This window comes from Ovis aries, chromosome 5, assembly GCF_016772045.2.
Source record: "Ovis aries strain OAR_USU_Benz2616 breed Rambouillet chromosome 5, ARS-UI_Ramb_v3.0, whole genome shotgun sequence".
NCBI lineage: Eukaryota > Metazoa > Chordata > Mammalia > Artiodactyla > Bovidae > Ovis > Ovis aries.
In genome coordinates this window covers 9,664,713-9,691,138 of record NC_056058.1, presented here as the reverse complement: position 1 = coordinate 9,691,138, position 26,426 = coordinate 9,664,713, and the positions used below count along the sequence as shown (strand labels likewise).

The following is a 26,426-nucleotide window of genomic DNA, read 5'->3' as shown; positions in this document are numbered from 1 at the left end:
GCACAGCTGCCCAGCTCGGCGACAGAAACAGCCCTGCCCCATCTTCTGCTTCCCCTGCGGCAGCTCGGACCATGGGAGGCCCCCACGGTGGCCCCTTTCTTCTCTTCCACGGTGAGCGCTCTGGGGCCCTGAGGGGTGAGGGCAAGCGGCCAGGGAGCCCCCGCACCCTCTTTTCCCTGGAGAAATGCGAGGTGCAGCTGGCAGTTCTGGGGCCAGCCTGGAAGGGGGCGTGGGGGCGGGTGCTGAGGGGGCCTGGGGCCAGGGGCCAGGCACCCCCACACCGTGGCAGGATCCTCCGGCATTTTCTAGAGCCTGTCCCTGTCTCCCAGAGAAATCCCTGAGCCCTCTGAACTGCTCCCAAAGTGGGAGACAGGTTTGGGAAAGGAGGAGGGGCAAAAAGGGAGTGCTGAGACCCTCTCTGTCTCTCTCTCTCTCACACACACACAGGTGGCGGCTCTTAACACGGGTTGTAGGGAGATGCTGGGGGGCTAGAGGACTGGGGGGCGGGACCTCTTCACTGCCAGGTGAGGGTACCCCCAACATGTCCCACACTGTCTCAGTGGCAAAATCAGCCCCAGAGACCCTCATTCTTGCTCCCCAGGATCCAGCTGGGATTCAGCTGCAGGTGGGTGGAAAAGATTTTACCGGCGCTGGTGGCAGGTTTGAACTTTTGCTGTGACTTCCCCAGGGCCTCCCTTCCCGCCCCACCCAGGGTGGCTCTAACGGTTATCTGGGCAGCTGGTTGCCTAAGCAACCAAACAACAAAGAGAATGAAGAAATGGCGCTTGGGGTACCAACCAGGGCTTCCCAGGTCGCCCTGGGACGGGATTCCCTGTGCTGGCCCAGGTTGGCAGGCATAAGCTCAGTGGCTCCCAGGCAGGGAAGCTAGAAAGAGGAGTCTGTGTGGGTCACACCTGATGGAGGGGGGGAGCGGTGTGTCTCTGGAGCTGAATCTCACTGCCTCTGAGCCTCACTTTGCACATCTGTAAAATGGAGTAAGACCGATCTTCACCTTATTGGGCTGTGTTAAGTGAGTTCCAAAGCAAACTATTCCTGGTTCACAGGAAGAATTAAGTAAACAATATTTTTATTGGCTCAGCGGTAAAGAATCCACCTGCGATGCAGGAGACATGGGTTGGATCCCTGGGTCAGGAAGATTCCCTGCAGAAGGGCATGGCAACCTACTCCAGTACTCTTGCCTGGAGAATCCCATGGACAGAGGAGCCCGGTGGGCTACAGTCCATAAGGGTTGAAAAGAGTCAGACACAGCTGAAGCAACTGAGCATACGCACGCTATTATTTCACTGGCGGGTCTTGGGGGAGACTGGAGGGTCTGAGGAGGAGGAGAAAAAGAGGATGCCCGCCTTGCCCCCACCCCAGGAATCTAACCCCTCAGGGCTCGCCAGAGGGAATGCGAACCAGATGGGACTGGGCGCAGATGACCAGCAGCTCCTCTCCCAGCTCCTGTTTGGGTGACTTCCAAGGACCCAGATGGAGAAATCATGGCCTGGGAGCCTCTGTGGTGGGGGAGCAGAGCCCAACCCCGCCCTGGCGGAAGGCACGGGGCTCAGAAGAGCTGTCCCACCCCCACGCTGGGAAATGGGATCTGGGAAGCCGGACCCCATTCCACCTTTTTCAGTGTTGTCACTGTTTGTTTTTTATTTGTTTTTGGCTCTGCTGGGTCCTCACTGCCTCGAGGACTTTTCTCTAGTCGCTGTCAGCGAGGCTACCGTCTCTTCGCGGTGCATGGGCTTCTCGTTGCAGTGGCCGCTCTTAGAGGCACACGGGCTCAGTAATGGTGCCTCCCGGGCTCCAGGGCACAAGCTCAGTCGTTGTGGCTCACTTAGTTGCTCCTCGTCGTGTGGGATCTTCCCAGTTCGGGGATCAAAACCATGTCTCCTGGACTGGCGGGTGTATTCTTTATCACTGAACCACCAGGGAAGCCCCAGTTCCAACTTTCCCAAGCTCCTCTGTTCACCAGATTCTTCCTGAGCCTTTTCTGGGCTCCAGGCCTCAATTCCATCTGCAGAATGGACACAAACAAGGCAGTTGTGAGCAGGAAGTTGGGAAATGGGGACGAATCAGCCCAGGCTGCATCTCGCTGCGGTGGTGGGGTGGGGTAGGGGGGGGCGGCAGTAATTTTGGGGCTGTCCTGCAAAGAGGAACTGAGTCCCAGCTGAGGGGGGGAGCTAGCCAAGCCCTGTGACCAGAGAGGAGGACGAGAGAAATCCTCAAACAAGGAAGGGGAAGGGCATTCCAACCTCGGTTTACCCTTGCTGAGAGGGCTTCTGGGAGGGACTCTATGCCCACCGCCAACCTGAGGGTATCAAGTTTGGATTTAGGGACTGAGTGGCCAGGGGACCCTCCGGTCTGCTGACCCCTCACGGCCCTTCAAGCGGTGCTCACAATGACAGACCCCAGAATTCCCCTGGAAGCTCCCTCCAGGGGCGACAAGCTGTGAGTCATGCTTTCCCTTGGCCCAGGAAGTGACTCACTCCTGCCCTTCCTCCTGCCCCCATCCGTCCGCCCACTGCCCCCTTCTGGGTCTCCCTGGATTGCTGGGGTCTGTGCTGCCTCCTATAGCATTCCCAGGTGGGCAGGGACTGGGTGCCTCCCCCAGGCCCTCCGTGCTTGTCCCTGCGGCTGCACTGTCCTCCTCCTCCCTCCCCCTTTGTTTCCATTCCCCGCCTCCTAATTGTTTGCCTGTCTCGCTCTCAATCTCCACATCTCTGTGTTTCTTTGTCCAATCTGTTTCTCTCTTGCTGAGTTCCCTATTTCTCTGCCTGTCTCTCTCTCGTGGCACAGCCACTAAGTCGTGTCCCACGCTTTGCGACCCCATGGACTGTAGCATGCCAGGCTCCTCTGTCCTCCACAGTCTCCCGGAGTTTGCTCAAATCCATATTCATTGAGTTGGTGATGCTATCTAACCATCTCATCCTCCGTCACCCCCTTCTCCTGCACTCAGTCTTTCCCAGCATCAGGGTCTTTTCCGATGAGTCGGCTCTTCCCCTCAAGTGGCCAAAGTTACTGGAGCTTCAGCTTCAGTCCTTCCAACGAGTATGCAAGGTTGACTTCCTTTAGGACTGGCCATCTCTCCCTATCACTGCCTGAACTTCTGCCTTTGTCTTTCTCTCCATCTGTCTCTCCTCATCTGTCTCCATCTCTCTCTTCCTCCCTCTCTCTCATCTCTATTTTCTCCCCATGTCTTCTTGTCTCTCTCTCTTTGGGGAATTGTAAGGAGATCCCCATCTCTGAAGGCCCTGATGACTTGAAGAGGCCCTGAGAGTGGGGTGCCCCTGGGTGGTAAGTACAGCCAGAGAGGACCCCCTTCCAGCAACATCCCCAGTGTGAACCCACAGCATCTTCCTGTGCGCTGGGGTCGGGGCAGGGGGAGCCCAAGGTGAAATATCGCCACTGGGTCCCAAGACAGCCGCCAGGACTGACCGACACGGGTGTGGGGTGGGTGGACCTGTGTCCCTGAGGAAGGGTATGGGAGCTGGAGGATCTTAATTCAGGGTTGGGGGTGGAATCTGAGAAAACTGCCTGATCCAGCCCCCTCCTTATATAAAGAAACATTACCCAGGGAACTGTACTCAACATTCTGTGATAACCTCTATGGGAAAAGAATCTGAAAAAAGAATGAATATATGTACACGTGTAACCGAATCACTTTGCTGTTCACCTGAAATTAACCCAACACTATAAATCAACTATGCTCCAATATAGCTTAAAGAAAAGAAACGTTGATGACAGTACACTCTGATGCACCGGGCGATATCTGCAGGCTTAATTCTCACAGTACTCTAGCAAATGGGTCCTGTCATCACCCCCACTCCGCAGAAGGGGAAGCTGAGGCTCTGAGAGATGAGGTTGCCTGACCACAGTCCAGGATGAGACCTGGGGCCGCCTGGCTCCAGTCTGATTACTGAGCTGCTGCCCACACAGGTCGCCGGGAGCTGGGACCCCTCGTGCCTGGGACTCTTCCTCATCCCTCAGTTTCTTTCTTTCTCTCTGGCTGTGCTTAGCCTGTTGCTGGGTACAGGCTTTCCCTAGTGATGGCTCATGGGAACTGCTCTCTGGCTGTGGTTTCTGGGCTTCTCACTGTGGCGGCTTCTCTTGCTGTGGAGCACAGGCTCGAGGGTTCTCGGCCTTCCGTAGTGATGGCACGTGGGCTCTTCCCAGACCAGGGATTGAACCCATGTCTCCGGAACTGGCAGGTGGATTCTTTATCATGAGCCACCAGGGAAGTTTGCCATCCCTCAGTTTCTGAAACCCACCTCCAGGTGACAGGTGGCAGATCCCCTGGCCGTGGGTGTTCATTCGCAGGCAGATGCCACATACCCACTTTCTCCTTGAGCAACGGACAGAGATAGAGCCCAAGCCTGGGAGGGGCCGAGAGCCCCCTCTTCCTCGTTTGCATTACTCTGGGGACTGCATCTGCCCTTCCCTGCTCCGTGGCCCCTCTGACGCCCCGCCCTCTCTGTTCCAGTGTTGTGCTTCTTGCTGACTCTGTCGGAAGTTGGATCCCAGAACAGCAAGGGTGAGTCTGCTGGGAGCAACTTGGTCCACAGCTGGAGCCTGGGGAAGAGGCCCTAGACTTCCGCCCGCACCCCTCAGCCCAAGCAGGAGACAAACCGGTTACAGGGGGGAAGGCCAGGGTCACGCCTCCCCAGCACCCTGTCTCCTGGAGTTGATCCTGTCCCTGTCCCCAGCCCCTGGCTCAGCCCTCACCTTCTGACCAAGGTCTCCATCCCCACAGCCTGCGCTCTGTGGTGCCCTCCGAACTCCTCATGTGTCAATGGCACTGCCTGCCGCTGCGCTCCAGGATTCATTTCTTTTTCTGGGGAGATCTTCACCAACCCCTTGGAGAGTTGTGACGGTACAGCGGCTTGGGGGTGATGGCGTGACATGCAGAGATTGTAGGGTACAGTCCAGTGTTTCTGGGGGACATGGGTGTTGGTTGGGGGCCTCAGCCTTTGTCCTCAGGTCCAACATCAAGGACAGAAAAAAAGAGAAAGGAAAAGATGAAGATGGAGAGATGAGACGTGAATATGCATGGCTTCCTGGAGAGAGGGCAGCTGGGTCTCCAGGAGTCTGGAGTCTGTGCCTCAGTTTGTCCTTTCAGGACTGAGGAGGGGGACACAGGGCTTCTACCCACAGCCCAGTTCAGCACTTGCCACTGTGTCTAAATCCGGGATGACAGCCAGAGGGCCAGGAAGAACAGAGCTGACTGCACAAGCTTCAGGAATGGCTTGCTCCAGCCACAGCCCAGTCTCAGCAGTATGGCCTGAGAGTCTAATTCTTTCTAAAAAGATAGTGATTAAACTTCAGGCCCAAAGCTGGGGAGTCAGGTAGGGGTTGGGGATCTCTGCACTGACCAAACTCGTGCCTCTGAGCGGTGACCCTTTGCCCTGTTGTGCTCTAGACATCAACGAGTGTGGCCCGCCCTCGCCGGTGGACTGCGGAAGCTCAGCAGACTGCCAGAACACGGAAGGGGGCTACTACTGCACGTGCAGCCCAGGCTATGAGCCTGTTTCTGGGCCAGCGGTCTTCCAGAATGAGAGTGAGAACACATGTCGAGGTAAGAATGAGGCTGCGTTTCCCGCCTCTCGTCCTTGAGGTCTGGGGCCTCAGATGCTGAGCCCTTCCTGCAGCATCCTGGTTTCAGGGGTGGCACCCAGGTCTGCATTGGGACAGGTGTACCTATGCCTGTGACGCTTGCAGAGAGGCAGGGTGGCATGATGAAGCAGGGACCCAGGTCCTGGCTTCGCCCCCTGATCTCTCTCTGTGTGACACTAACCAGGATACTGATTCAGAAATCACTGTTTGGGACCTCCCTGGTGGTCCAGTGGTTAAGAATCCACCTTGCAATACACGGGACATGGGTTCAATCCTTGGCCAGGGAACTAAGATCCCACATGCTGCACAGCTCAGCCAAAAACAAAAAGTCATTAACATGTGAGAAATATAATTGTGAGTTTATGCTTTAAACAAACAAACAAAAAGAGTGTCTTTTTCAGATAACAACAAAAGTAGCTTTGCCTTTTACTACTAACTGTGTGATCTTGGACAAGTTATTTCAGTGCTCTGTCCCTCAGTTTACCCATCTGTAAAAAGGGGGTGACAATGGTGCTTACCTCATAGAGTTGTTGGCGTATAAATAATAATAAGAAGGATAACAAAGCACAAAACAGTGAGGGCCGTTGGCATTTTAAATTATGGTCATCATGATCTAACTCACCCTCTCCAGGATGGGCATCCCTGGGGGCTGTGCCCCAGGGTGGGTGCTCAGGAGCAGCTGTCCTGTCCACTCCCTCACCAGGGACCCAGGATGAGCCTGGCCTCCACACATTACTAGGCTTTGCCCCCTTTCCAGTGGGAGAAGATAGGCAGGGGAAGGGGCAGAGGAGACCAGCAGTGGGCAGACAGAACTCCAGAGAGGGCTCCATGGAGATGGTTAGACCTGAATACAGAGGATGGGGAGGGGAGGAGAGGGAAGGTGGGAGGTGAGAAGGGGGCTGAGCCCAGGATCCAGAGGACTCTGAGGAGGGTCCTTTGACCCCCTCTGCTGCCCAGAAAAGAGCCTGCAATCTTGGTCCCAGCCCCTTCCCTCCTGCCCTGCAGATAGAGGGCAGCAGAGCTTCCCTGGTGGGAGGAAAGAGGGGTCCTGCATCTGTGGGGTCTCTGCTGGTTCACAGGGTCCTCTGTGGGTGGATGTTGTGCTTGAAACATGTGGCCTGGCCAGAGCCTTCACGTGAATAGGGAAAAGTTCCCTGTCGTCTCACTGAACCGTGTGTTTGGGGAATGGAGTGTGAGCTGGTTTTCACCTGCCTCCTTGGCTGGATACCCTTGTGCAGTGATCAGCCTGCACAACAGTACATGGTGGTCATGGATCCCGCTCAGTATGCCTGGACTGGTGTGCCGCCCACCCACTGTTGCGAGTTCCTCTAGAGACGTATGACAAGAGTGAGTTGGGAGAGGGACCTCCAAGGGGCTCAAGGAGGGTGCCAGGCGGAGAGCAGCCTACTGACTGGGACTAAGGCCTGCCGCCTGAAGACCTAGCTCTCTGGCGGGCTCAGCTGGACTGTCTGTGCACCCCCGTTTCAGCATTGCAGCCTTTGCTGCACCTGAGCACGTGTCCATCCGTGTCCAGGCCATGGGGTCTGCTATGGGCAGACCTGGCTTCCTCATCCCAGTTTCTCTGGCATCAGAGGGCCGTCCTGTGCATCTGCCTGGTCTCCCAGCCCTCTCTGAACCCCAAGGCTCAGAACCTCTGCAGAGGGGCTCTTCTGAATGTTCAGAACATCCACCCCACTGTCATGTGGCATCTTATTTGCATAAAACAAAGGAGGGGTGACATTCAAGGTACTCAGTGTGGTCACAGCACCGTGTGTCCCAGAGCCTTATCTGTCCTCTTGCCATTGTTAATGACTGCTGGGAGGAGACCTGCCCCCACTGGGGCCTCTGTGACACCTGGGTTGTGGTGGACTCTGGGGACCTGTCTAGAAATACTGAAGGAGGAGATTCAAGGAACAGCCCAGTGTCCCTGGCTGGCCATGCCCCTGGCCCAGCAAGCTGCCTGGAGAAGACGCCTTCTGTCACCCTGACCCCACATCTCAGCTTCTCAGCCTCCATCTATTTCCCCACCCCAGCCAAGGCTCCACCCTGACCCTCCCCAGTAATTCCAGTTCACAGACCTGAGGCAGTTCTGATGACCAAGGCCTGGGAGGATGTTGTGTCAGGGGTGTCCCAGGGTGGCATCAACCCCCAACCTGCTGCAAGAGCCAGTTGAACAAAGAGGCTTCCATCTGGACCAGATGATGAGACGTCGTTGAAGACCACTGCCCCTGGCCTGACCCTTTGCTGAGGAGACCAATCCGGGCCCCACAGTGACCCAGACAACATGGGGACAGAAGGTGGAGGCTGAGCCCCACCCAGCAGGATGCACAGGCCTGCATCTCTAGTGGGAGGCCAAGTGCCAAGAGGGCAGAAACACCTGCAACCCTTCACCCAAGGGCACCTGCTCCCTGCTTCAGCCACCCAGCCTTTGCTCATTGTGAACTTTGCTCAGATATGGATTCTTACCACTTCCTGTCAGTCTGTGGGAAGCCTTCATGGGAATCAGAAAAAGGTACCTTCATAGCCCCAAAGCTGCCTGGCCAGACATCAGCCCCACTGTTGAGCACAGCCTGGTGCCCACTGCCTGGGTGTCCCTGACCTTTTTCTGTTATTCTCATTTTCCCTGCCACTGCCCCAAAAGATTGTCCTTGAGCTGCCTGACTCAGGGGTGGATGTTGGTCCATCTTCATGGAGCTGGAGCCTCAGAGTTAGCAAGGACAGGAGAGTGCTGTCTTGCTGGAGTCTGCAGGATCCAAGGAGAACTCATGGCAGCACTCGCCCTGGGGGAGTCAGCACAAAGTCCATCACTAGGAGCCAAGATGGGCCCTGCTGAGGGAACGCAGCTGCGCTCAGCTCCCAGGAAGGCCCACCCAGTCCTTCGTCCAAATCCTCAGACTGGGACACAGGCAGCTGTTATGTTCCTGTCCAAGCTGGGAGCTTCCCAGGGAGGCTGAGGGAGCCAGAGCTGGCAGACGGGGAGGACTGGGCCACTTCTGGCCACATCTGGACAACAGAACGTCTGGGCCACCATGCTCACCATAGGATGCCTCCATGTGAATGAGGAAAGGCCCCCACTCACCAGGGAAGAGAGAGTGGGCCCTTCTGGATCCTTCTATACCAGAAAACGTGGCCAAACTCCAGGCCCAAAGGCTGTCCACAGCAGCAGGTATCCATCACGCTCTCCTTCCCCTTGCAGACGTGGACGAATGTCAGCACAGACCCCGAGTCTGTAAAGGCCGCAGCATCTGCATCAACACCCAGGGCAACTACACCTGCCAGTGCCCACCCGGCTTGGAGTTCAACCCAGATGACCTGAGACATTGCACAGGTAGAGACCTCAGCAAGAAAGGGTGAGGCGGGCCTGGAGCGAGGGAAGGAGCCGAGGCAGTTCCTGGAGCCCGAGCAGCAGAGAGAAGAGACTCAGGTTCCTGTGACGACAGGGGTCTGCCAGGGCCCTGCCTGAGGATCGCCTCCCCGAACGGTCCCACCACGGACCAGGGAGACAGCAGAGACTTCGGGCCTCAAACTTGGCTCTGTGAACATCTCCCAGACCTCACCCCTTCCGCATCTGTCACATTCGAGCAGAGGAAGCTCTCACTTCCGGTTCCTAGAAGGGGAACCTTGGTCCAGGGCCCCGGAGGCAAGAACCCTTGGTCTGGAAGTCCAGCCCCTGTGGCTCAGTTTCACTCCTAGTTTTTCTGCCTATAAACTGAGGACCATGGCCCCTACCACGCCCATCTTACAGGTGTTTTAAGAGTCCCGTTGAAGGTCACCAGGTGCTGGCACGTGCAGTCACAGTGGGGTCCTTGGTACTGGGCAGTGAGAAGCGGAAGTGGCGGTGACACTGACCCTCTGGCTTTGTCCTCAGATGTGAATGAATGCACCTCGGGGAAAAAGCCATGCCACAACTCCACCCACTGCCTCAACACCGTGGGCGGCTATGAGTGCCGCTGCCGCCCCGGCTGGAAGCCTATTGCTGGATCCCCCAACGGCCCAAACAACACTGTCTGTGAAGGTTTGGAGCTCAGATGCTACACTCTTGGAGTGTGCGTGCATGCTCAAGTCGTCTTGTCCGACTCTGCGACCCCATGGACTATAGTCCATGGCATTATCCCAGCAAGAATACTGTAGTGAGCGACCATTTGCTCTTCCAGGGGATCTTCCCGACCCAGGGATTAAACCACATCTCCTGGGGCTCCTGCACTGGCAGACAGCGCCTTTACCACTGAGCTACCTGGGAGCCTACACTCAAAACATCTGATCACATATTCAGTGGCACCCACACAAACCAAACAGAATGGATGCTGGAGGTGTCCTGCTATGCGAGGCTTTTATTCTTGTTAATTAAATGTGATTAATGTGTTAATTGAATGTAAGATCTGGGGGGTCCTGGAGAAGGAGCTGGGGTACAAAGGGGAAAGCTCCCAGGGACTCTAGGCAGCAGCTAACTGTTGTTCAGCTGCTAAGTCCTGTCGGACTCTTGGCCAACCCATGGACTGCAGCATCCCAGGCTGTCCTTCACTGTCACCCAGAGTTTGCTCAAACTCATGTCCATTGAGTAGGTGATGTCATCCTCTGTCGTCCCCTTCTCCTCTTGCTGCATCAGGGTCTTTTCTAATCGCTAGAAAAGATACTTCAGTATTTTCACAGCTTGCCTATCTGTGCGGGGCTCATCTGCTGTGTGTCAGAACTCTGCACACTTCCCATAAATAAGCTTAGTGTTCGCCACTCGAGGATGTGTGGACACCGGGTGGTGTCACCTCCTGGGGGACTAATATGGGAAAAAGAGGGGCACAAGGAAGACAGGGGCCTCACAAGGCTGGGGCAGAGCCTGAGCTCCTCCTTCTTGTCCCCAGATAAGGACGAGTGCAGCTCCGGGGAGCATCGGTGTCACAACTCCACCATCTGTGTTAACACTGTGGGTTCATACACGTGCCACTGCCACCAAGGCTGGGTGCCTAAACCTGGATTCCAGGATAAGCAAATGATCACCATCTGCGAAGGTACCTGTCCTGCCCTGACCCCAGGCCCCGCCCATAGCAAACACAGACACTGCCACAGCTAATGAACTGCTGTCCTGTCCCCTGCAGAGATCTCCTTCCCTGCCTGGATGGCTCCCCCTGGAATCAAGAGCCAGGTGAGTGGACCCAGTGGGGACCAGCAGCAAAAAAATCCCTCCAACCAGCTCACCCTGATCACTCATTTTCCCCGAAGCTCCCCCACCCAGGATGAAACTCTCTGACTTCCCCACCTTTCCCCTCTCTCCAGAGACTCTCTGCCTTCTTCGAAAGAGTCCAGGAAATGAGCAGAGACTTCAAACCAGCCACGGCCAAGAAATCCATGCAGGTAAGGGCAGGACAGTGGGGGGTGGCTGGAGGATGTTTCAGTGTGAGTGCAGATGCCCAAGCAGAGGCCTCTGGTCAAATGGATACATCTGTATACAAAAGTCACAGATTGCTGTTATTTAGTTGCTCAGTCCCTCTAGGCTCCTCTGTCCGTGGACTTCTCCAGGCAAGAAGACTGGAACAGGTTGCCATTTCCTTCTCCAGGGGATCTTCCTGACCCAAGCCGTGTCTTCTGCGTTAGTAGGTGGATTCTTTACCACTGATCCACCAGGGAAGCCCATACACACACACACACACACACACACACACACACACACACACACACGTTTGAGAGGAATATAATGTCAGTGGAATGGAGCAGTTGAGAATTCACCTTTGGAGCAAGGCCACAGAGTTCAAATACCCCTCATCCCACCCACTGCCAGTTCTTGCTTTGTGACCTCAGGCAAGTGACTCCCCCTCTCTGAGCCTCAGTTGCCTCACTTCATAAATTGTACCTGCTTCATCCAGTTGGGGAAAAGGTTTAAATGAACTAATAGGAGTGAGTCTCAAAGAAAAGTGCCTGGCATACAATATAAATACTATATGTCATATGTGCTTGGCCTGGTAGAAATATTGAGCCTCTAAAAAGATGATAATAATAAATTTTTTAAAAGAGAAATATGTGAGCCCTTTATGTCATTTGAATTTTTCCAGTAGCTGCATTTTTAAAATATAAAGGTAAATAATAAATTTAGAGTAGAAGTATAAATGCTGGAGAGAGTGTGGAGAAAAGGGAACCCTCTTGCACTTTTGGTGGGAATGTAAATTGATACAGCCACTATGGAAGATGGCATGGAGATTCCTTAAAAAACTAGGAATAAAACCACCATATGACCTAGCAATTCCACCCCTAGGCATATACCCTGAGGAAACCAAAACTGAAAAAGGCACATGTATCCCATTGCTCATTGCAGCACTGTTTACAATAGCTAGAACACGGAAGCAACCTAGATGTCCATTGACAGATGAATGGATAAGCTGTGGTACATATGCACAATGGAATATTACTCAGGCATAAAAAGGAGCGCATTTGAGTCAGTTCTAATGAGGTGGATGAAACTAGAGCCTATTATACAGAATAAAGTAAGTCAGAAAGAGAAAGATACATATTGTATATTAACATATACGGAATCTAGAAAAACGGTAGGGCAGCCATGGAGAAGCAGACATAGAGAAACTCAAACGGGCTCTATATCAACCTAGAGGGGTGGGATGTGTAGGGAGATAGGGAGGTTCAAAAGCGAGGGGATATATGTATACCTATGGCTGATTCATGTTGAGGTTTGCTAGAAAACAACAAAATTCTATAAAGCAATTATCCTTCAACTAAAAAACTAATTGTTTAAAAAAGAAGTAAACAAGTGAAATTAATGTGAAAATTGCATTTAACCCCATAGATTAAAACTATTATCATTTCAACGTGGAGCCATATTTCAAGTGACATCTGGGGCTCAGGGCAACTGTTTCGGGCATTGCAGACTTAGAAAGTGCCTGCCTGCATGCGTAGTCATATCCAACTCTTTGCGACCCCATGGACTGTAGCCTGCCAGGCTCCTCTGTCTGTGGGATTCTCCAGGCAAGAATACTGAAGCGGGTAGCCATTGCCTTCTCGGGGGAATCTTCCTGACCCAGGGACTGAATCCGCGTCTCCTGCATTGGCACGTGGGTTCTTTACCACTGAGCCACCAGAAAAGCCGCAGACTTTAGAACAGGGCCTGACGTAAAGCCAGTGCGTGATAACTGTTAAGCGCAGTTGCTGTTGTAATGCGCGCACACAGGCACATGCTCAATCCCCTTACTCATCTTCTGGCCACTGCTGTGTCTTGATGATTCCCCTGGTTCTGTCCCCCAAGCCACCCAGGGGGCTCTCCAGTTGTGGGGGTGGAGTGAGGGGAGGCGAGAAACCAGGGTCCGTCAGGCAGCCCTTGTGGTACAGTAACCCAGGAGCTGTCACTCGTCACCCTCAGGACCTCATCGGGTCAGTGGATGACCTGTTGAAAAACTCAGGAGACCTGGAGTCACTGGGTCAGTCTTCCAAGCACGTCACAGCCACTCACCTGCTCTCAGGCCTCGAAGAGATCCTGAGGACCCTGGCCAGAGCCATACCTAAAGGCTCCTTCACCTACCGTTCGGATGATGACACAGGTGAGACCACGTCCTGCTCCACCCCAGCCCCCCAGGACCCCCTCCCACACCCAGGGCCCCCGATCACTGTACCCTCTCTTCTCAGAGCTGTCCCTGGTGGTCCAGGAGCAGGGGAAAGGAAACGTCACCGTGGGCCAGAGCCATGCACGGATACTGCTGGACTGGGCTGTGGCAGCTGCAGCCGGGGAGTCAGGTAATGGCAGGCACCCAGAGCGGGCACTCCAGGGAAAGGGAGGGAGAAGCTAGGATATGGCTAGGATACAGGAAAGATTGAGGGAAAGAGGAAAGGGGGCGACAGAGGATGAGATGGTTGGATGGCATCACTGACTCAATGGGTGTGAGTTTGAGCAAGCTCCAGAAGATGGTGAAGGACGGGGAAGCCTGGCGTGCTGCAGTCCATGGGGTCGCAAAGAGTCGGACATGCCTGAGGGACTGAACAACACAGCTTCAGAATATGCAGCCACAGGAAGCTGAGCCTTGGGGCGGGACTCTGGGCATCATGGCAGACGGGCGAGCTTGAATTAGACATCTTCAGAGGAAGGATGGGGCACAGAAGCAAGCAGAGCAGAAGGGAGCCAGCATGTCTGTCCCCTAGGCCCCTCCGTGGTGGGCATCCTCTCCAGTCTGAACATGAAAAAACTGCTGGCCAATGCCTCTTTGAAACTGGACTTGGAGAAGCTGAAAGAGACCTACGAGAGTCCTGTCCGAGGTGCCAAGGTCACGCTTCTCTCAGCGGTCAGCTCTGTCTTTCTGAGCAACCCCAACACTGAGAAACTCGACTCCAATGTCTCCTTTGCCTTCACCCTCCATGTGAGTCCTGGGGTGGGGAGGGCAATCAGCCACACTGCTCACCCCATAGCCAAGGTCCCTGTGGTCTCTCAGCAGCTTCCGTTCCCCCACCCCCATGCACTGTGCTGCTTCCTTACACGTGCCTCAGGGCCTTGACACGTGCCCTCTGCCTGGGACACCTTTCCGCCACGATTCAGTCCTTAACCTGTCAACTCGTTCACATGTCCCCTACTCTTCTAGGCCTTCCTGGACCTGCTTGTTTAAATTACAATCTGTAATCACACCCCACCTTTCCCCTTTGCTCTTTTCTTTCGCATTCAGCACCTGCTAACACACTATCTAGTTTACTTATTTATTAGGTGTATTATTTTCTGTCTGTCTCCCCCACTAGAATGTCAGCCCAGAAGGACAGGGATTTCTGTCTCCCCAGTTCACTCCCAGGTCCCCTGGCCTGGCACACACAGTCCTCTTTGGGGTCCACCCAAGCCCAGTACCCACGAGAGGGTTCCAGGCTAACTTCTATGACCACCTCTCCCTAGGAACAGCCTGAGCTCAAGCCACGGCAGGAGCTGATCTGTGCCTTCTGGAAGAATGACGGCAACGGGAACGGGTCCTGGGCCACCTCGGGCTGCTGGAGGATGGGCAGCGGCAACGGAAGCGTCACCTGCCAGTGCAGCCACCTAAGCAGCTTTGCCATCCTCATGGCCCACTATGACGTGGAGGTGAGCAGACGGGGCCATCCTCAGAAACCCACTGTGGCACGGCTGGCTCAGGCGGGACAGGCAGCTGGTTTCAGTGGAATGGTCCAAAAGGTTCCGCGTGGTTGCACAGACCAGATGCAGCCCCTTGCTTGGGACCCCTAGACCTCCACATGACTCAGCAACTAGAGAGAGTGGCCTGGCACCACGGGCCTTACTTCAGCCAGTGCCCCTCTGATGGCCCACCCCCAGCAAGTTGTTGTTTAGTCATTAAGTCGTGTCCAATTCTTTCATGACCCCACAGACTGTAGACCGCCAGGCTCCTCTCTCCATGAGATTCTCCTGGCAAGAATACTAGAGTGGGTTGCCTTTTCCTCTTCCGGGGGATGTTCCTGACCCAGAGATCAAATCAGCATCTCCTAGTGGATTGGCAGGTGGATTCTTTACCACTGAGCCACTGGGGAACCTCCATCAAGTTGTTAAATATTGCTAAAAGCTCCTGAGGGATCCATAGATACACTGGGCCATGTGAATACCTGGAATGGGTCAGGCAGAGTAGGGGAGGCTGGTGGTCCAGGCCCAAGGCCCAGGAAGGACACAAATGTGGGTTTTGATGAGCTCATAGTTGCAGCGAGGTGTTGGAGGGGCAAGAGATGAGATGGAGATGAGGGTCAGAGAGGTGGGCTCATCAGTGTAGAGAAAGAAGGTTGCAGCCATTGAGGATACACGGGGGATCGTCTAAGGTCTGGGTGTGTAGTGGGGCACTCATCCAGAGGAACTGGGGATGCCTGCTGCACACATGGGTGCGGGGGTGGTGGTATATAGGGTGAGAGATATGGTAGGTTTATTCAGATGTTGATGGTAGTGGAGGTGGAGGGAGATGAGCCACCTGATCAGAGTCCTGCAGGCCAGGTCCCAGGTGGGTGTGGATGGGTGGTGAGGCCCACAAGGAGGGCAGGAAGGCCTCAGGGTGCTGATGGAGTCCCGCCCGCCCGTCCTGCATCTAGGACCCGAAGCTGGCCTTGATCACCAAGGTGGGACTGGCGCTGTCGCTGGCCTGCCTGCTGCTGTGCATCCTCACCTTCCTGCTGGTGCGGCCCATCCAGGGCTCGCGCACCACGGTGCACCTGCACCTCTGCATCTGCCTCTTCGTGGGCTCCGCCATCTTCCTGGCGGGCATCGAGAACGAAGGCGGCGAGGTGAGGCCCCGCCCCGTGGAGCGCCCCACTCGCACCTGGGCGCTAGACCTGCGAGGGCCGGGAGTGGGATAGCTCCGCCTACTCCAGCTGGGTGGGGCGGTCGGCCTCCCCTCAGCGGAAGCATATGGTCCTGCGCATTCCCTGCTTCTGCGTCCAGTCCCGGACCCGCCCACCGCTGACGTCACCGCCCCGCCCCTCCGCCCTCGCCCCGCAGGTGGGGACGCGCTGCCGCCTGGTGGCCGTGCTGCTGCACTACTGCTTCCTGGCCGCCTTCTGCTGGATGAGCCTCGAGGGCGTGGAGCTCTACTTCCTCGTGGTGCGCGTGTTCCAGGGCCAAGGCCTGAGAAAGCTCTGGCTCTGCCTGATCGGTTACGGCGTGCCCTTGATCATCGTGGGCATCTCGGCAGGCGCCTACAGCAAGGGCTATGGCCGCGAGAAATTGTGAGCGGAGGTGGTGGGAAGGCCAGGGCTTGGGGGTTGCACGGAGCCGTTGCTCCCCTCTGGACTTACTGGGTGCTGACCAGACCCTCCCTTCTTGCCCAGCTGCTGGTTGAATTTCGAGGGTGGCTTCCTCTGGAGCTTTGTGGGACCTGTGACCTTCATCGTTTTGGTAACTGTCTCACCTCGCCCCATCCCACACCCCTGAAAATCTGAAGCACTCAGCTCCACACTGAGCCCCTCTACCAGCTTTCTCCCTGCGAGTTCCAAAGATACCCCCTAATCTGAATTCTTTGCTTCCTGCCCAGGGCAATGCTATCATCTTTGTGATTACTGTCTGGAAACTCACTCAGAAGTTTTCTGAAATCAACCCTGACATAAAGAAATTAAAGAAAGTCAGGTGAGAAGACAGGCAGGGAGGGGGGCCGACAGAAGAGGTGGGTGTGTGAGGAGGGGCCCCCAGCTGCAACCGGCCGCCTCCCCGCAGGGTGCTGACCATCACCGCCATCGCCCAGCTCTTCGTGTTGGGCTGCACCTGGGTCTTCGGCCTGCTCCTCTTCGACCCAGAGAGCTGGGTGCTGTCCTACATCTTCAGCATCCTCAACTGCCTGCAGGGCTTCTTCCTCTTCGTGCTGTACTGCCTCCTCAACAAAAAGGTGGGCAGGCCAGGCTGAGGGCGGTGCCGGGCCCTCCTCCTGTCCTGGGGCCCACCCCCCCCTGACCTGGCCCGTGTGCCCCACAGGTGAGAGAGGAGTACCGCAAGTGGGCCTGCATGGTTGCTGGGAACAGGTACTCCGAGTTCGCCACAACCACCTCTGCGTCTGGCTCTAGCCACAATCAGACTCAGGTAAGGGCTGAGCCTGCGGTAGGGGGTGCAGGACCGAAGGCCCCCGGGTCTCTGGGCTCCGTTCTGACAGGGCGCTCCTTTCTCTCCAGGCCCTCAGGCCCTCAGAGTCTGGCATGTGAAGACGCAGTTCTGGCCAAACCAGCAGCTCCTGTGGCCTCAGCAGCTTTTGCACACACAGATGACCTCCTCTCCTCCCTCTCTGCTCTGCTCCCTCCTGCCTCGGGCCCCGCACGCACCACGGAGAGGAGGGTGACAGCCACCGTCTGGTACCGAACCCCTGAACACCCAGCAAGGGTGGCGGGTCGGACCTACTTCTGCTGCCTCTCAGCTCCGCCCCGGTCAGCACCCAGGGTAGGGGCAGCCCCCTCAAGTACACCAGGCCCGGAAAGAATGAGGACTCGTGCCCAGCCCGGCCCTTTCCTGTCATCTGTCTTTGCTACAGAAGAAGAGGCCAAGGTGCTGGGACTTTGCTTCTAGGGTAAGCTAAGACTGAGGCTGGGTGGGAGAGGGGCAGAGCCCTTCTCAGCCCCTTGCCGAACAAGGCTCATGGTACTAAGGCCCATCTGCCCCAGGGCAGAGGGTTCAAACTGATGTGAAGGCTGTGGACATTGTTTTTTTTTTTTAATCTGTATAAACCGTTCAGTGTTGACACTTCAAGAATTAAATCTCATGTTGACACAGAAGGGGGCATGTCTTGCTGGCCAGAGGCTCACTGACCAGGCCATGGGCCCCTGGTGTCCATGAAATGCAGTGAGCTGACAAAAACACACACTGTGGGAGCCAGACTTCCATAATAAAAATGTATTTTTGCACAAATCTACAGCTTTTAAACAGTAAAATGAAAGGCCCAGTGTTGCCTAGAAAGAGCACTTGAAGCAGCAGCACGTGGGAAGTTGAGTGGCTCTGGTCGTCAGGGCATGTGGCTACCGGCTCTGCTCAACTGTGAGACACACACGGGGGACGGGGGAAGCCAGTGAGGAGGGGGTGGTGAGGACAGGCCCCACCACTGTCCCCCCACCCCGGCACCCCAGCCCTGTCTGAGCCACTCACTGTATGTGGAGATGTCAATTTCTTCTGGAAGCTCTGCCACGTTCACTTCAAACCGGTCCTGGACATCATTGAGGATTTTGGCATCGTTCTCGTCAGACACGAAAGTAACGGCCAGGCCTTTGGTACCGAAGCGACCCGCACGGGCCACCTGCAGGGAGACAGGAGCAAGGGTCAGGCTGAGAATAGACAGAGGTCCCCATCCAACACCAACCCTGAGAAAGGGGCAGGAGGGAAGGGACAACCCCGGGGGCCACTCACACGGTGGAGGTAGGTGTCTGAGTCCTCAGGCATGTCATAATTGAAGACGATGTTGACGCGCTCAATGTCCATCCCTCGGCCGAACAGATTGGTGGCCACCAGGATCCGCCGCTGGAAGTCCTTGAACTGCTGATAGCGCGACAGGCTAGGTGCGAGAGGAACAAGGGGTGGCCATCAGATACGGGGACCCTGGGCAGCATCCCCTCCACGGGGCCTGCCAGGGGCTGAGCGCGGCCCGCACTCACCGCTCCTCCTGAGCCATGCCCCTGTGGATGGCAATAGCTGGGAAGTTCTGTTCCACCAGGAGCTGGGCCAAGGCCATGCAGCGCTGCACTGACTTCACAAAGATCACAACCTGCGAGGGAGGGAGGGGCAGACCTGGGTCAGGGCCAGAATCCCTCCCCCAGGCCGAGAACCCCAGCACAGGCCACGGGCGTGCAGAAGCATCACCTGGTTAAACTCCAACACATCCAGGAGGTCGAAGAGCTTGCGGTTCTTCTCACTGTCCTTGAGTTTCACGTAGTACTGCTGTAGCCCGTGCAGCGTGAGCTTGGTCTCGTCGTCCACAAACACCTCCATGGGCTGTGCAGGGAGGAGAGCAGGAAGAGCCAGGCGGGGCTTACTTCTGGGCCTTCTGCCTGCCCAGAACCTTCCAAAAGCGACTCCGTGGCTGCAATACTTCCAAGAGGCCTCTGTACCCCCAATACTTGTCTCCCAATAGCTGGATCTAAGGTTCGGCCTGGTTCAGGTGTAGACCAAGCTCTCAGCTCCCAGTTTGACAAGAGAGGAAGAGGCTCCGCCGGCCTTCCAGCATGCTTGTGCCATGAGGGAAGCGTGGATGTTGGGGAGCGGCGAGAGCCTGCACCCTCGGAGGCCGAAGCTACCGCACTGAGCTCTCCGCCATTACTCACATCTTGCATGAACTTCCTGCACACAGGTCGGATCTCCTTGCTCAAGGTGGCGCTGAACATCATGCACTGCTTCTCGTGGGGGGTCAGGCGGAAGATTTCCTGCACGTCCCGCCGCATATCTGGCAAGAAATGGGGCGTGAGCGCCTGCCAGACCATGACCCCCACCCAAGACCGGATCCAGTCCCTCCCAACCTGTGCCAGGGAGCCGCTGGCCCCATGACAAGGGTGGTGTGAGCGCAGACTGGCCGGAGGAGGGAACCCCAGGTGCCTGAGGGTCTGGACTTAGGGTAATAAGCACAGGCGCGGGAGGAGCGGCAATCCACTTACACGCTGCCAGAGCGGAGCAGCCGTGCCAGCGCGCCTCCAGCCACGCTTCAGGGTGGGGAGCCTGAGGCAGAGACAGCCGCTGGAGTGAGAGCTGCAGCCGCCTCCCAGGCACAAGCCCCAGTTCCCACCAGCCCTGTCAGGGCTCCCTGAGTGCAGGCGGCAAGGCCACGGTCCTTGGCTAACATGGACATGTGCCCAGACACGGCTTATCTTGAGCCATGTGGTCCCACTCCAAGATCTAGCTCAGAAGCCGCAGTTCACTCTGCCAAATGCCAGGATTTGCCCGCAAATCTGTTTCCAGGAGACCTGACTGCCGGCCACCCACACGACCCCACTCTGGGGAAACCTCTGGCCTGCCCTCTCAGGGCCTGGCTCTGAAGTCGGGGATGCTGCAAGGGGCCTCCACAGCCCGCAGCCCCAGCGCAGACACTCACCCAGCTGCTCCAGCATCTTGTCGCACTCATCCAACACGAAGTGCTTCACATTCTTCAGGTTGAGGCTCCTATTGCGCACAAGTGCCAGGATCCGGCCCGGCGTCCCCACCACTACGTGGGGACAGTTCCTCTTCAACACCTCCTCATCCTTCTTGATGGACAGGCCCCCAAAGAACACAGACACCTATGCGGGCGGAAAGCTGCTGTCAACCATCTAGTGGCCGAAAGCTCACACCCAACTCTTGTGACTGCGGCCACTCAGTTCACAACCCTGAGAAGCCCCCACCGACACCCCAGACCTGGTGCCTGGGTACAGGAGAGGCCTGAGCCTGGCCCCAGCTCCACTGAAAAGCAGCCCCAGGACTGAGACTGGCACAGGCCTCTGGGGGCCATTCATAATTCATCAGGCTTTTAAGGAGCGTAAACCACCACAGACCTCAAAGACAGCCGCTGCAGCCAAGCCTGGTTAATGCTGGCTGGGCCAGCACCGTGGCCAGCAAGGCTACAGAGGGCCACGTGATGCCTCACTCGGCCTGGGGACTCACCTTGACGCTGGGCATGTATTTGGAGAAGCGCTCATACTCCTTGCTGATCTGGAAGGCCAGCTCTCGAGTGTGGCACATCACCAGGACCGTCACCTGTGGGGCAGAGACCCTCAAGGCAATGTCCGAAGTCCTCCCCTGGCCAGAGCCCACCCTGGTGCTGGTCCCCTGGCAGCCCCCACCCCTTTGGGCCACTGGAAGGTCCAGTCCACATGGCCCCATCTTCTCCCAGTCTATCAGCTGCTGCTCACTCCCTGTATCATATTTTTTTCCCTAGCAGGTGATAAGACTTACTGTTTGTTGTTTTTGTTTACTCCCTCAGTCACATCTGACTCTTCGACCCAATGGACTGTAGCCCATCAGGCTCCTCTGTCCATGGTTGCCATTTCCTCCTCTAAGGGATCTTCCTAACCCAGGGACTGAACCTCCATCTCCTGCACTGGAGCCACCAGGAAAGCCCTCCCTACATCTCCTTATAGCTACTCAGATGTGTCCCCCTAGGTCAGGGAGACACCTAGCTAACAGCTCATGCTAACAGCTTCCCGAGCCTGCCCTGTGGCTGGCCTATGGCCACCAGGGGGAGGCTACCACACCTTCCTGGCCCACACTGCCAAGGACTGAGACCACACCACAGCGTCCCATGAAACCCTGCCCTCCGAGACCACCTACCCTAAGGTCAGTAACAAGGGTGCAGGCACCCATACCACCCAGGGAGGTGTGCCCCAGCATGTCAGGAACAGAACACCTGCACGCACCTCAATTACCCCCTCAAAATAGTGAACTACAACATTCAAGCATGAGAAGACAACTGTGTCCTGTCGGCAATAAAAGCAGTAACAAAACCGTGTTCAGTGTAAGAACACCTTCCTGTATGTGCACGATCCAGAAAAGCGCATGTGGAAGCAACAGCCATCTTGCCGGGTGGTCAGACCGGGCATGTCTCAGTTTTCCCTCTTGGCTTGTCATTTTTGGGGTGATACTGGTTAACAACTAAGTGTGTGTGTGCTAAGTTGCTCACTTGCATCTGACTCTTTGCGACGCCATGGACTGTAGCCTATGAGGTTCCTCTGTTCATGAGATTTTCCAAGCAAGAATACTAGAGTGGGTTGCCATCTCCTATTCCAGTAGAACTAAGTACCGTACTTAATTTTAAAAGTCCACAAAGAGGAGGTAGGAACAAGGATTTTTAACAAGAGGACCCATGATTCCTGCTGCATCAGGAAGCTGGGGCCTAGCAGGGAGGGTGTCCACCCACCTGTCCGTTGACGGGCTCAATCTGCTGCAGAGTGGCCAACACAAAAACCGCTGTCTTGCCCATCCCTGATTTGGCCTGGCACAAGATGTCCATGCCCAGGATGGCTTGCGGAATACACTCGTGCTGGACTGAGGGAAGAGAGCACATGAGCTATCAGAAACCAGACGGACACTCCCTCCGTGCAGGCCCCTCACCTGAGGGGACCACGCCGAAGTAGTGAGAGGAGAGCCGAGGAAGGGAGGACCCAGGGATGCGTACCCTCTGATGGATGCTCAAAGCCACAGTCCACTATGGCCCTCAGGAGCTCTGGCTTCAACAGAAAGTCCCGGAAGCCAGAGCTGTGGATGGAAACATAGGAACCCTTAACGTCTTTCTTGGGGGGAGGTGGAGCGCTCTCTGGAGGTGCCTGGGGCTCTTCATCTTCCTCATAATCCAGAAGCTCGTTTTCCACATCCTGTTCCGCCATGCTACTGAGAACAGAAGAGGGGGAACAGGGCTCAGAGAAGCAACAACGGTGACTGACGCAGGCAGGAAAATTCCCAGAGTGAGGGGGAAGAGGGAGCCGGCTGCACAGAAGCTGCGAGCTGCTGACACAAGTCTGAGGCGGGTGAGGTCCTGGGGTCAGGTCTGGCCGCCTGGCCACTGAAGCCAAGACTGGACCTCATTCTCCCATCTCTCTCTAACTCACCTCCGCCACTGACTCCAACAGCAGGTCCCACTACTCCAGCTATGTGGCACTTCCCAGCTTCCAACTGTTGTGCCCACCTCTCCACCACCCTCCACTGAGCTGCCTCACCTCTCCCTGGGACCCTTCAGGACACAACCACAGGTGTATCAAGTGAAACCCCAATTCCTTTCCACTTGCAACCTCCCTCACTGGCCCCTGCCCACCCCATTCCATGCCACCCCAGCCTCATTTGGCTGCTGATACTCACTGAGCCTCTAACCCCCACTCAGGTCACCCAGCCCCACAGGCATGACTCTGCTGCATTACTTCTGGTCTCTGAACAAATAAATGCCTCCTTCTCAGCTTCAAGGTCTCAGCTCTACTGAATAGCCTCAGACCACCTAGTCTCAAGGACTCCCCTCCCCCTTCACTCCCCAAGGACCCCACCCTGAGCCTGGAGATGCAACTGCCAGGATGCTGGAGAGATGGGAGCTTGTGAGCTCGCCAGTGTCTACCCAGCCCCAGCTGCTCCTGCTATTTGTGGTTTGCACAAGGGAATAATTAAGTGCTCTCATGAAAAGACCTCCCATTGGGCCTGGAGCCAGTAAGAATACAGCCAAGATGGTAAAAAGAATTAATACAAAGTGCGATCACTTCCTGGCTTCATTTAATTCAGACACACAGAGCACCTAGTGGGTGCAGGCTACAAGGGTCCCAAACATGAGGATACTTTTGTCCTCCCTGTTGCACCCCAGCCTCCAGTCAAGGGGGTGGTTGTTGCTGTCATTTAGTTGCTAAGTCGTTTCTCTTTGTAACCACATGAACTCTAGCTGGCCAGGTTTCTCTGTCCATGGGATTTTCCAGGCAAGAATACTAGAGTGGGTTGCCATGCCCTCCTCCAGGGGATCTTCCCGACCCGGGGACTGAACCCACATCTCCCGCATTGGGAGGTGGGTTCTTTACCATTCAGCCCTCAGGGAAGCCCAGTGAAGGGGTGGAAGTGCTAAAAAGAGTCCCTCTTCCTGAGATGGATCTTGATGGTCCCAGGCCCAATTTGTGGCCCTTTTGCCACTCATCCTCTGTGAGTATGCAGCCCCAGGGCCTTAACTACCTCCTTGCGGCCTTTCTATGGACAACCTCTCCCCTCAACCCGCATCTGAGAAAAGGCAACTCCGTTCTCTGAACTGTTCTCTTTTCTCTTTTCCTGTCCCACAGCCAATAAAGCCAAGCAGGTCAATCAGGCCACTTCTCACCCCTGCTACGTCACTGGCTCTCAGGCCACCATCACCTTTCTTTTTATAGAGCAGCTTTATGGAGACATTCACATGCCATACAAGGCACTGTTGAAAAGGCACATTTTATTGGTTTCTTGTGCAGTCGTAAATACTTTCAACTGCTGCACAGTCATCTTTAGCATACATTTCCTCATGTCAGTAAGACTGAATCCTTAGGCTACCATCCTGTGCCCCCCCAACTTACTTTGGCAACCACTAATCTTTTTTGTGAATCTGCCTACCTGGAACATTTCATATAATGGAATCATACAACATGTGACAGTCTGACTTCTGTTACTCACATAATTTTTCAAGGTTCCTCTACAGTGTGGCCATGTATCAGTACACCATTCCTTTTTGTGGCTGATGAATATTCCTTTTTACTGGAATACTTCAGTTCGTTTTAGCCATTGTCAGCTGATAGCCACTTAGGCACTGTCACCTCTTGCCTGGATTATGCCAAAAGCCACCTTGTTGGGCTCCTTGCTTTCCATCTCCCACTCCCCCCTCAATGCCCCTCAGCTGCTGGAGGGAGCCTAAAAAAGCTAAGTCAGAGAAAGCCGCTCCTCTGCTCAACGCCCTCCACAGGATCCCACTGTGTTCAGAGTACAACAGAGTCTTCACCACAGCCTATCAAGCCCAGCACAACCTGACCCCCTCTATACTCAGTTTGTCACCCCCGTCACCCTTACACACAGGCCTTGCTTCTGAGCCTCAAACATGCCTCAGCACCTTTCAACTTGCTTTTCCCACTTTTTTCAGACCTCTGTTGTTTCAAAAAGGCGTTTTCCATTGTGTTTAGTCACTCTGTCGTCTCCAACTCTTATTGACACCATGGACTGTGGCCCACCAGGCTCCTCTGTTCTTAGGATTTTTCAGGCAAAAATACTGGAGTGGGTTGCCATTTTCTCCTCCAGGGGATGTTCCTGACCCATGGATCAAGCCCCCATCTCTATGTCTCCTGCAATGCAGGCAGATTCTTTACCCACTGAACATCAGGGAAGCTGTTCTGTTGTTCCAAAATGGCATATTCCAAAGTTGGGTCCAACTTAAAAAACACCCCCTCCAGTCACGCCAGCCCAGCACCCAGAACAGCACCTAGTACATAACAAGCAAGCACTCAAGAGCAAATGGCTGAATGAATGGAATCAGAATCGGGGCCTCAAGGCAGAGTTTAGGGGCTAAGCAAGTATCCTTATGGGATTCTTGAAAGAGGCAATCCGATACAAGTACTGAGGATTCCTACTGGTGAAAACAGGAACGCTCACTTCAAGCATCAAAGAGAAGAAAAGGCACCAGCAAACGGCGGTCCAGAAACCACTAGTCTAAACCCTTTCAGGGGTTGGAAAGAACTGGCTGCTTGAAGCAAGAGGCAGAAAACCAAGCTGGTTAGGCCCAGAGCATTCATACTTAATTCGCTGAACAATAAGAAATCGCTGATTAGGTTTTCAGTTGTGACTCAATCAGGATTTGCTCAAGACCAAGTTACTCCAGAGAAGATGGAATAAGTTAAGGGACCAGCAGCAGGGAAAACCAGACACCAAATCAAAGAGGGTTAACCACGGTGGGAGCATTGTTAGAGAGGGAAAAGAGGTTGGATCACCCTACAGGGAAAGACCAAACCCTGGGGGAGCCTTCGACATTAAAGACGCAGCGTCGTCTACTCTGGGCTTAAAATCCGGAAAGAGATGAGCATTCCAAAAAATAAGAGAAGAGTTCGAAGAAACTCTTTTTGTTTTAATGGGGAGACAAATTTAATGACAGACTAAGCTTGACACACAAAAATTTCTAGGGACTGGCTAGACAGAACCTAAAAATCAAAACAAATTAGATCAGGACAGGATTTGGCGCTGTTTGCTCCACCCAGAAAAGGTGGCAGAGGCCCCAAGAGCTGATCAACTTGAAAGCTGACAGACGACTAAGTAACAACTCAGAGCCTTTCGCGTACCCTTGTCACCCTGAAGTGCCCCCCAAGAGAATTTTCATTTAAGACTTTGTTCCTTACTGGAACATCACTTTTTGCCCTACATCTCTGGAACCACGAATCCACTCCCCCGAAACACAAAGCAAGAACGGAGGAAGAGTCTTTCGATCTTGAAGATCGCCACGTCTACCAGCTCCGGCTTCGCGCTCCGCGGCCCCAGACCCCCGCGTCGCCTCCTGACCCCTCCCCAAACCGTCTCGGGCTTCCAAGAACAGGCAGACTCTGCCCCAAGGTGGGGTTTAGCCTGCAGGCGGCCATGACAGCCCCTCCCGGAAGCGGACCCGTACCCGCGCGCCAACGGCCGGTCTGCCCCTCGCGCATGCGCCCTAACGCCCAACGGCCGCCAACGCGCGCTCCGGCCACCCCAACCGCCCCGCCTCCCCTTGTCTCGCGCCCGGTCTCCTTCCCTCAACTCCTGGCGTCTCCTATCTCCCGCTCGCCCGCCGATCCGACGTCTCCGCACCGCGGCCCCGCGCCTGGGCCAGCCGCTCACCTGATTCCTCGTTCGCTTCCCCGTGCTGCGAAGAGAGCACCCGGCTCCGGTTACCGTTCTCGCGCCCCGACACGCGCTGTTGCGCTTCCTGCCTCCTGGGTCCGACTGC

At 55.4% G+C, this 26,426-nt stretch overlaps 2 protein-coding genes across 13 annotated transcripts; one reads left to right on the top strand and one right to left on the bottom strand.

The window, feature by feature from the left end:
• ADGRE5 (adhesion G protein-coupled receptor E5) lies at positions 1 to 17,938 on the top strand. 8 transcript variants are annotated; one of them, XM_042249803.1, is made up of 21 exons: positions 1 to 111; positions 602 to 625; positions 4,490 to 4,540; positions 4,760 to 4,879; positions 5,426 to 5,581; positions 8,816 to 8,947; positions 9,488 to 9,634; positions 10,476 to 10,622; positions 10,710 to 10,756; positions 10,888 to 10,965; positions 12,974 to 13,151; positions 13,237 to 13,344; positions 13,747 to 13,961; positions 14,480 to 14,662; positions 15,646 to 15,837; positions 16,052 to 16,278; positions 16,381 to 16,447; positions 16,584 to 16,675; positions 16,763 to 16,931; positions 17,018 to 17,122; positions 17,212 to 17,938. In XM_042249803.1, exons 1-21 carry the CDS (start codon positions 72 to 74, stop codon positions 17,239 to 17,241), a joined length of 2,508 nt encoding a protein of 835 aa, XP_042105737.1. In that variant the 5' UTR covers positions 1 to 71; the 3' UTR covers positions 17,242 to 17,938. The 8 variants fall into 8 exon arrangements, with proteins under 8 accessions (XP_042105737.1, XP_027825293.2, XP_042105739.1 ...); XM_027969492.2 differs by lacking the exon at positions 602 to 625; XM_042249805.1 differs by lacking the exon at positions 8,816 to 8,947.
• Positions 17,693 to 26,426, bottom strand: DDX39A (DExD-box helicase 39A). 5 transcript variants are annotated; one of them, XM_027969496.3, is made up of 11 exons: positions 26,318 to 26,426; positions 22,158 to 22,369; positions 21,900 to 22,027; positions 20,648 to 20,740; positions 20,103 to 20,286; positions 19,342 to 19,460; positions 18,881 to 19,012; positions 18,676 to 18,785; positions 18,431 to 18,575; positions 18,173 to 18,320; positions 17,693 to 18,062 (listed from the first exon to the last, which is right to left on the bottom strand). In XM_027969496.3, exons 2-11 carry the CDS (start codon positions 22,363 to 22,365, stop codon positions 18,046 to 18,048), a joined length of 1,284 nt encoding a protein of 427 aa, XP_027825297.1. In that variant the 5' UTR covers positions 22,366 to 22,369; positions 26,318 to 26,426; the 3' UTR covers positions 17,693 to 18,045. The 5 variants fall into 5 exon arrangements, with proteins under 5 accessions (XP_027825297.1, XP_027825298.1, XP_027825299.1 ...); XM_027969497.3 differs by having other exon boundaries at positions 22,158 to 22,366; XM_027969498.3 differs by having other exon boundaries at positions 24,143 to 26,388.

Excerpts from the sequence above, each read along its gene's own strand:
- ADGRE5 (XM_042249803.1), top strand. The coding sequence starts at position 72 with ATGGGAGGCCCCCACGGTGGCCCCTTTCTTCTCTTCCACG. Across the intron at positions 4,880-5,425 it reads CCCCTTGGAGAGTTGTGACG|ACATCAACGAGTGTGGCCCG; the intron begins GTACAGCGGCTT and ends GTTGTGCTCTAG. Across the intron at positions 16,279-16,380 it reads GGCTATGGCCGCGAGAAATT|CTGCTGGTTGAATTTCGAGG; the intron begins GTGAGCGGAGGT and ends CTTCTTGCCCAG.
- DDX39A (XM_042249808.2), bottom strand. The coding sequence starts at position 22,365 with ATGGCGGAACAGGATGTGGAAAACGAGCTTCTGGATTATGAGGAAGAT. Across the intron at positions 20,287-20,647 it reads AATACATGCCCAGCGTCAAG|GTGTCTGTGTTCTTTGGGGG; the intron begins GTGAGTCCCCAG and ends CCGCCCGCATAG. Across the intron at positions 18,786-18,880 it reads ATGTGTTGGAGTTTAACCAG|GTTGTGATCTTTGTGAAGTC; the intron begins GTGATGCTTCTG and ends CCTCCCTCGCAG.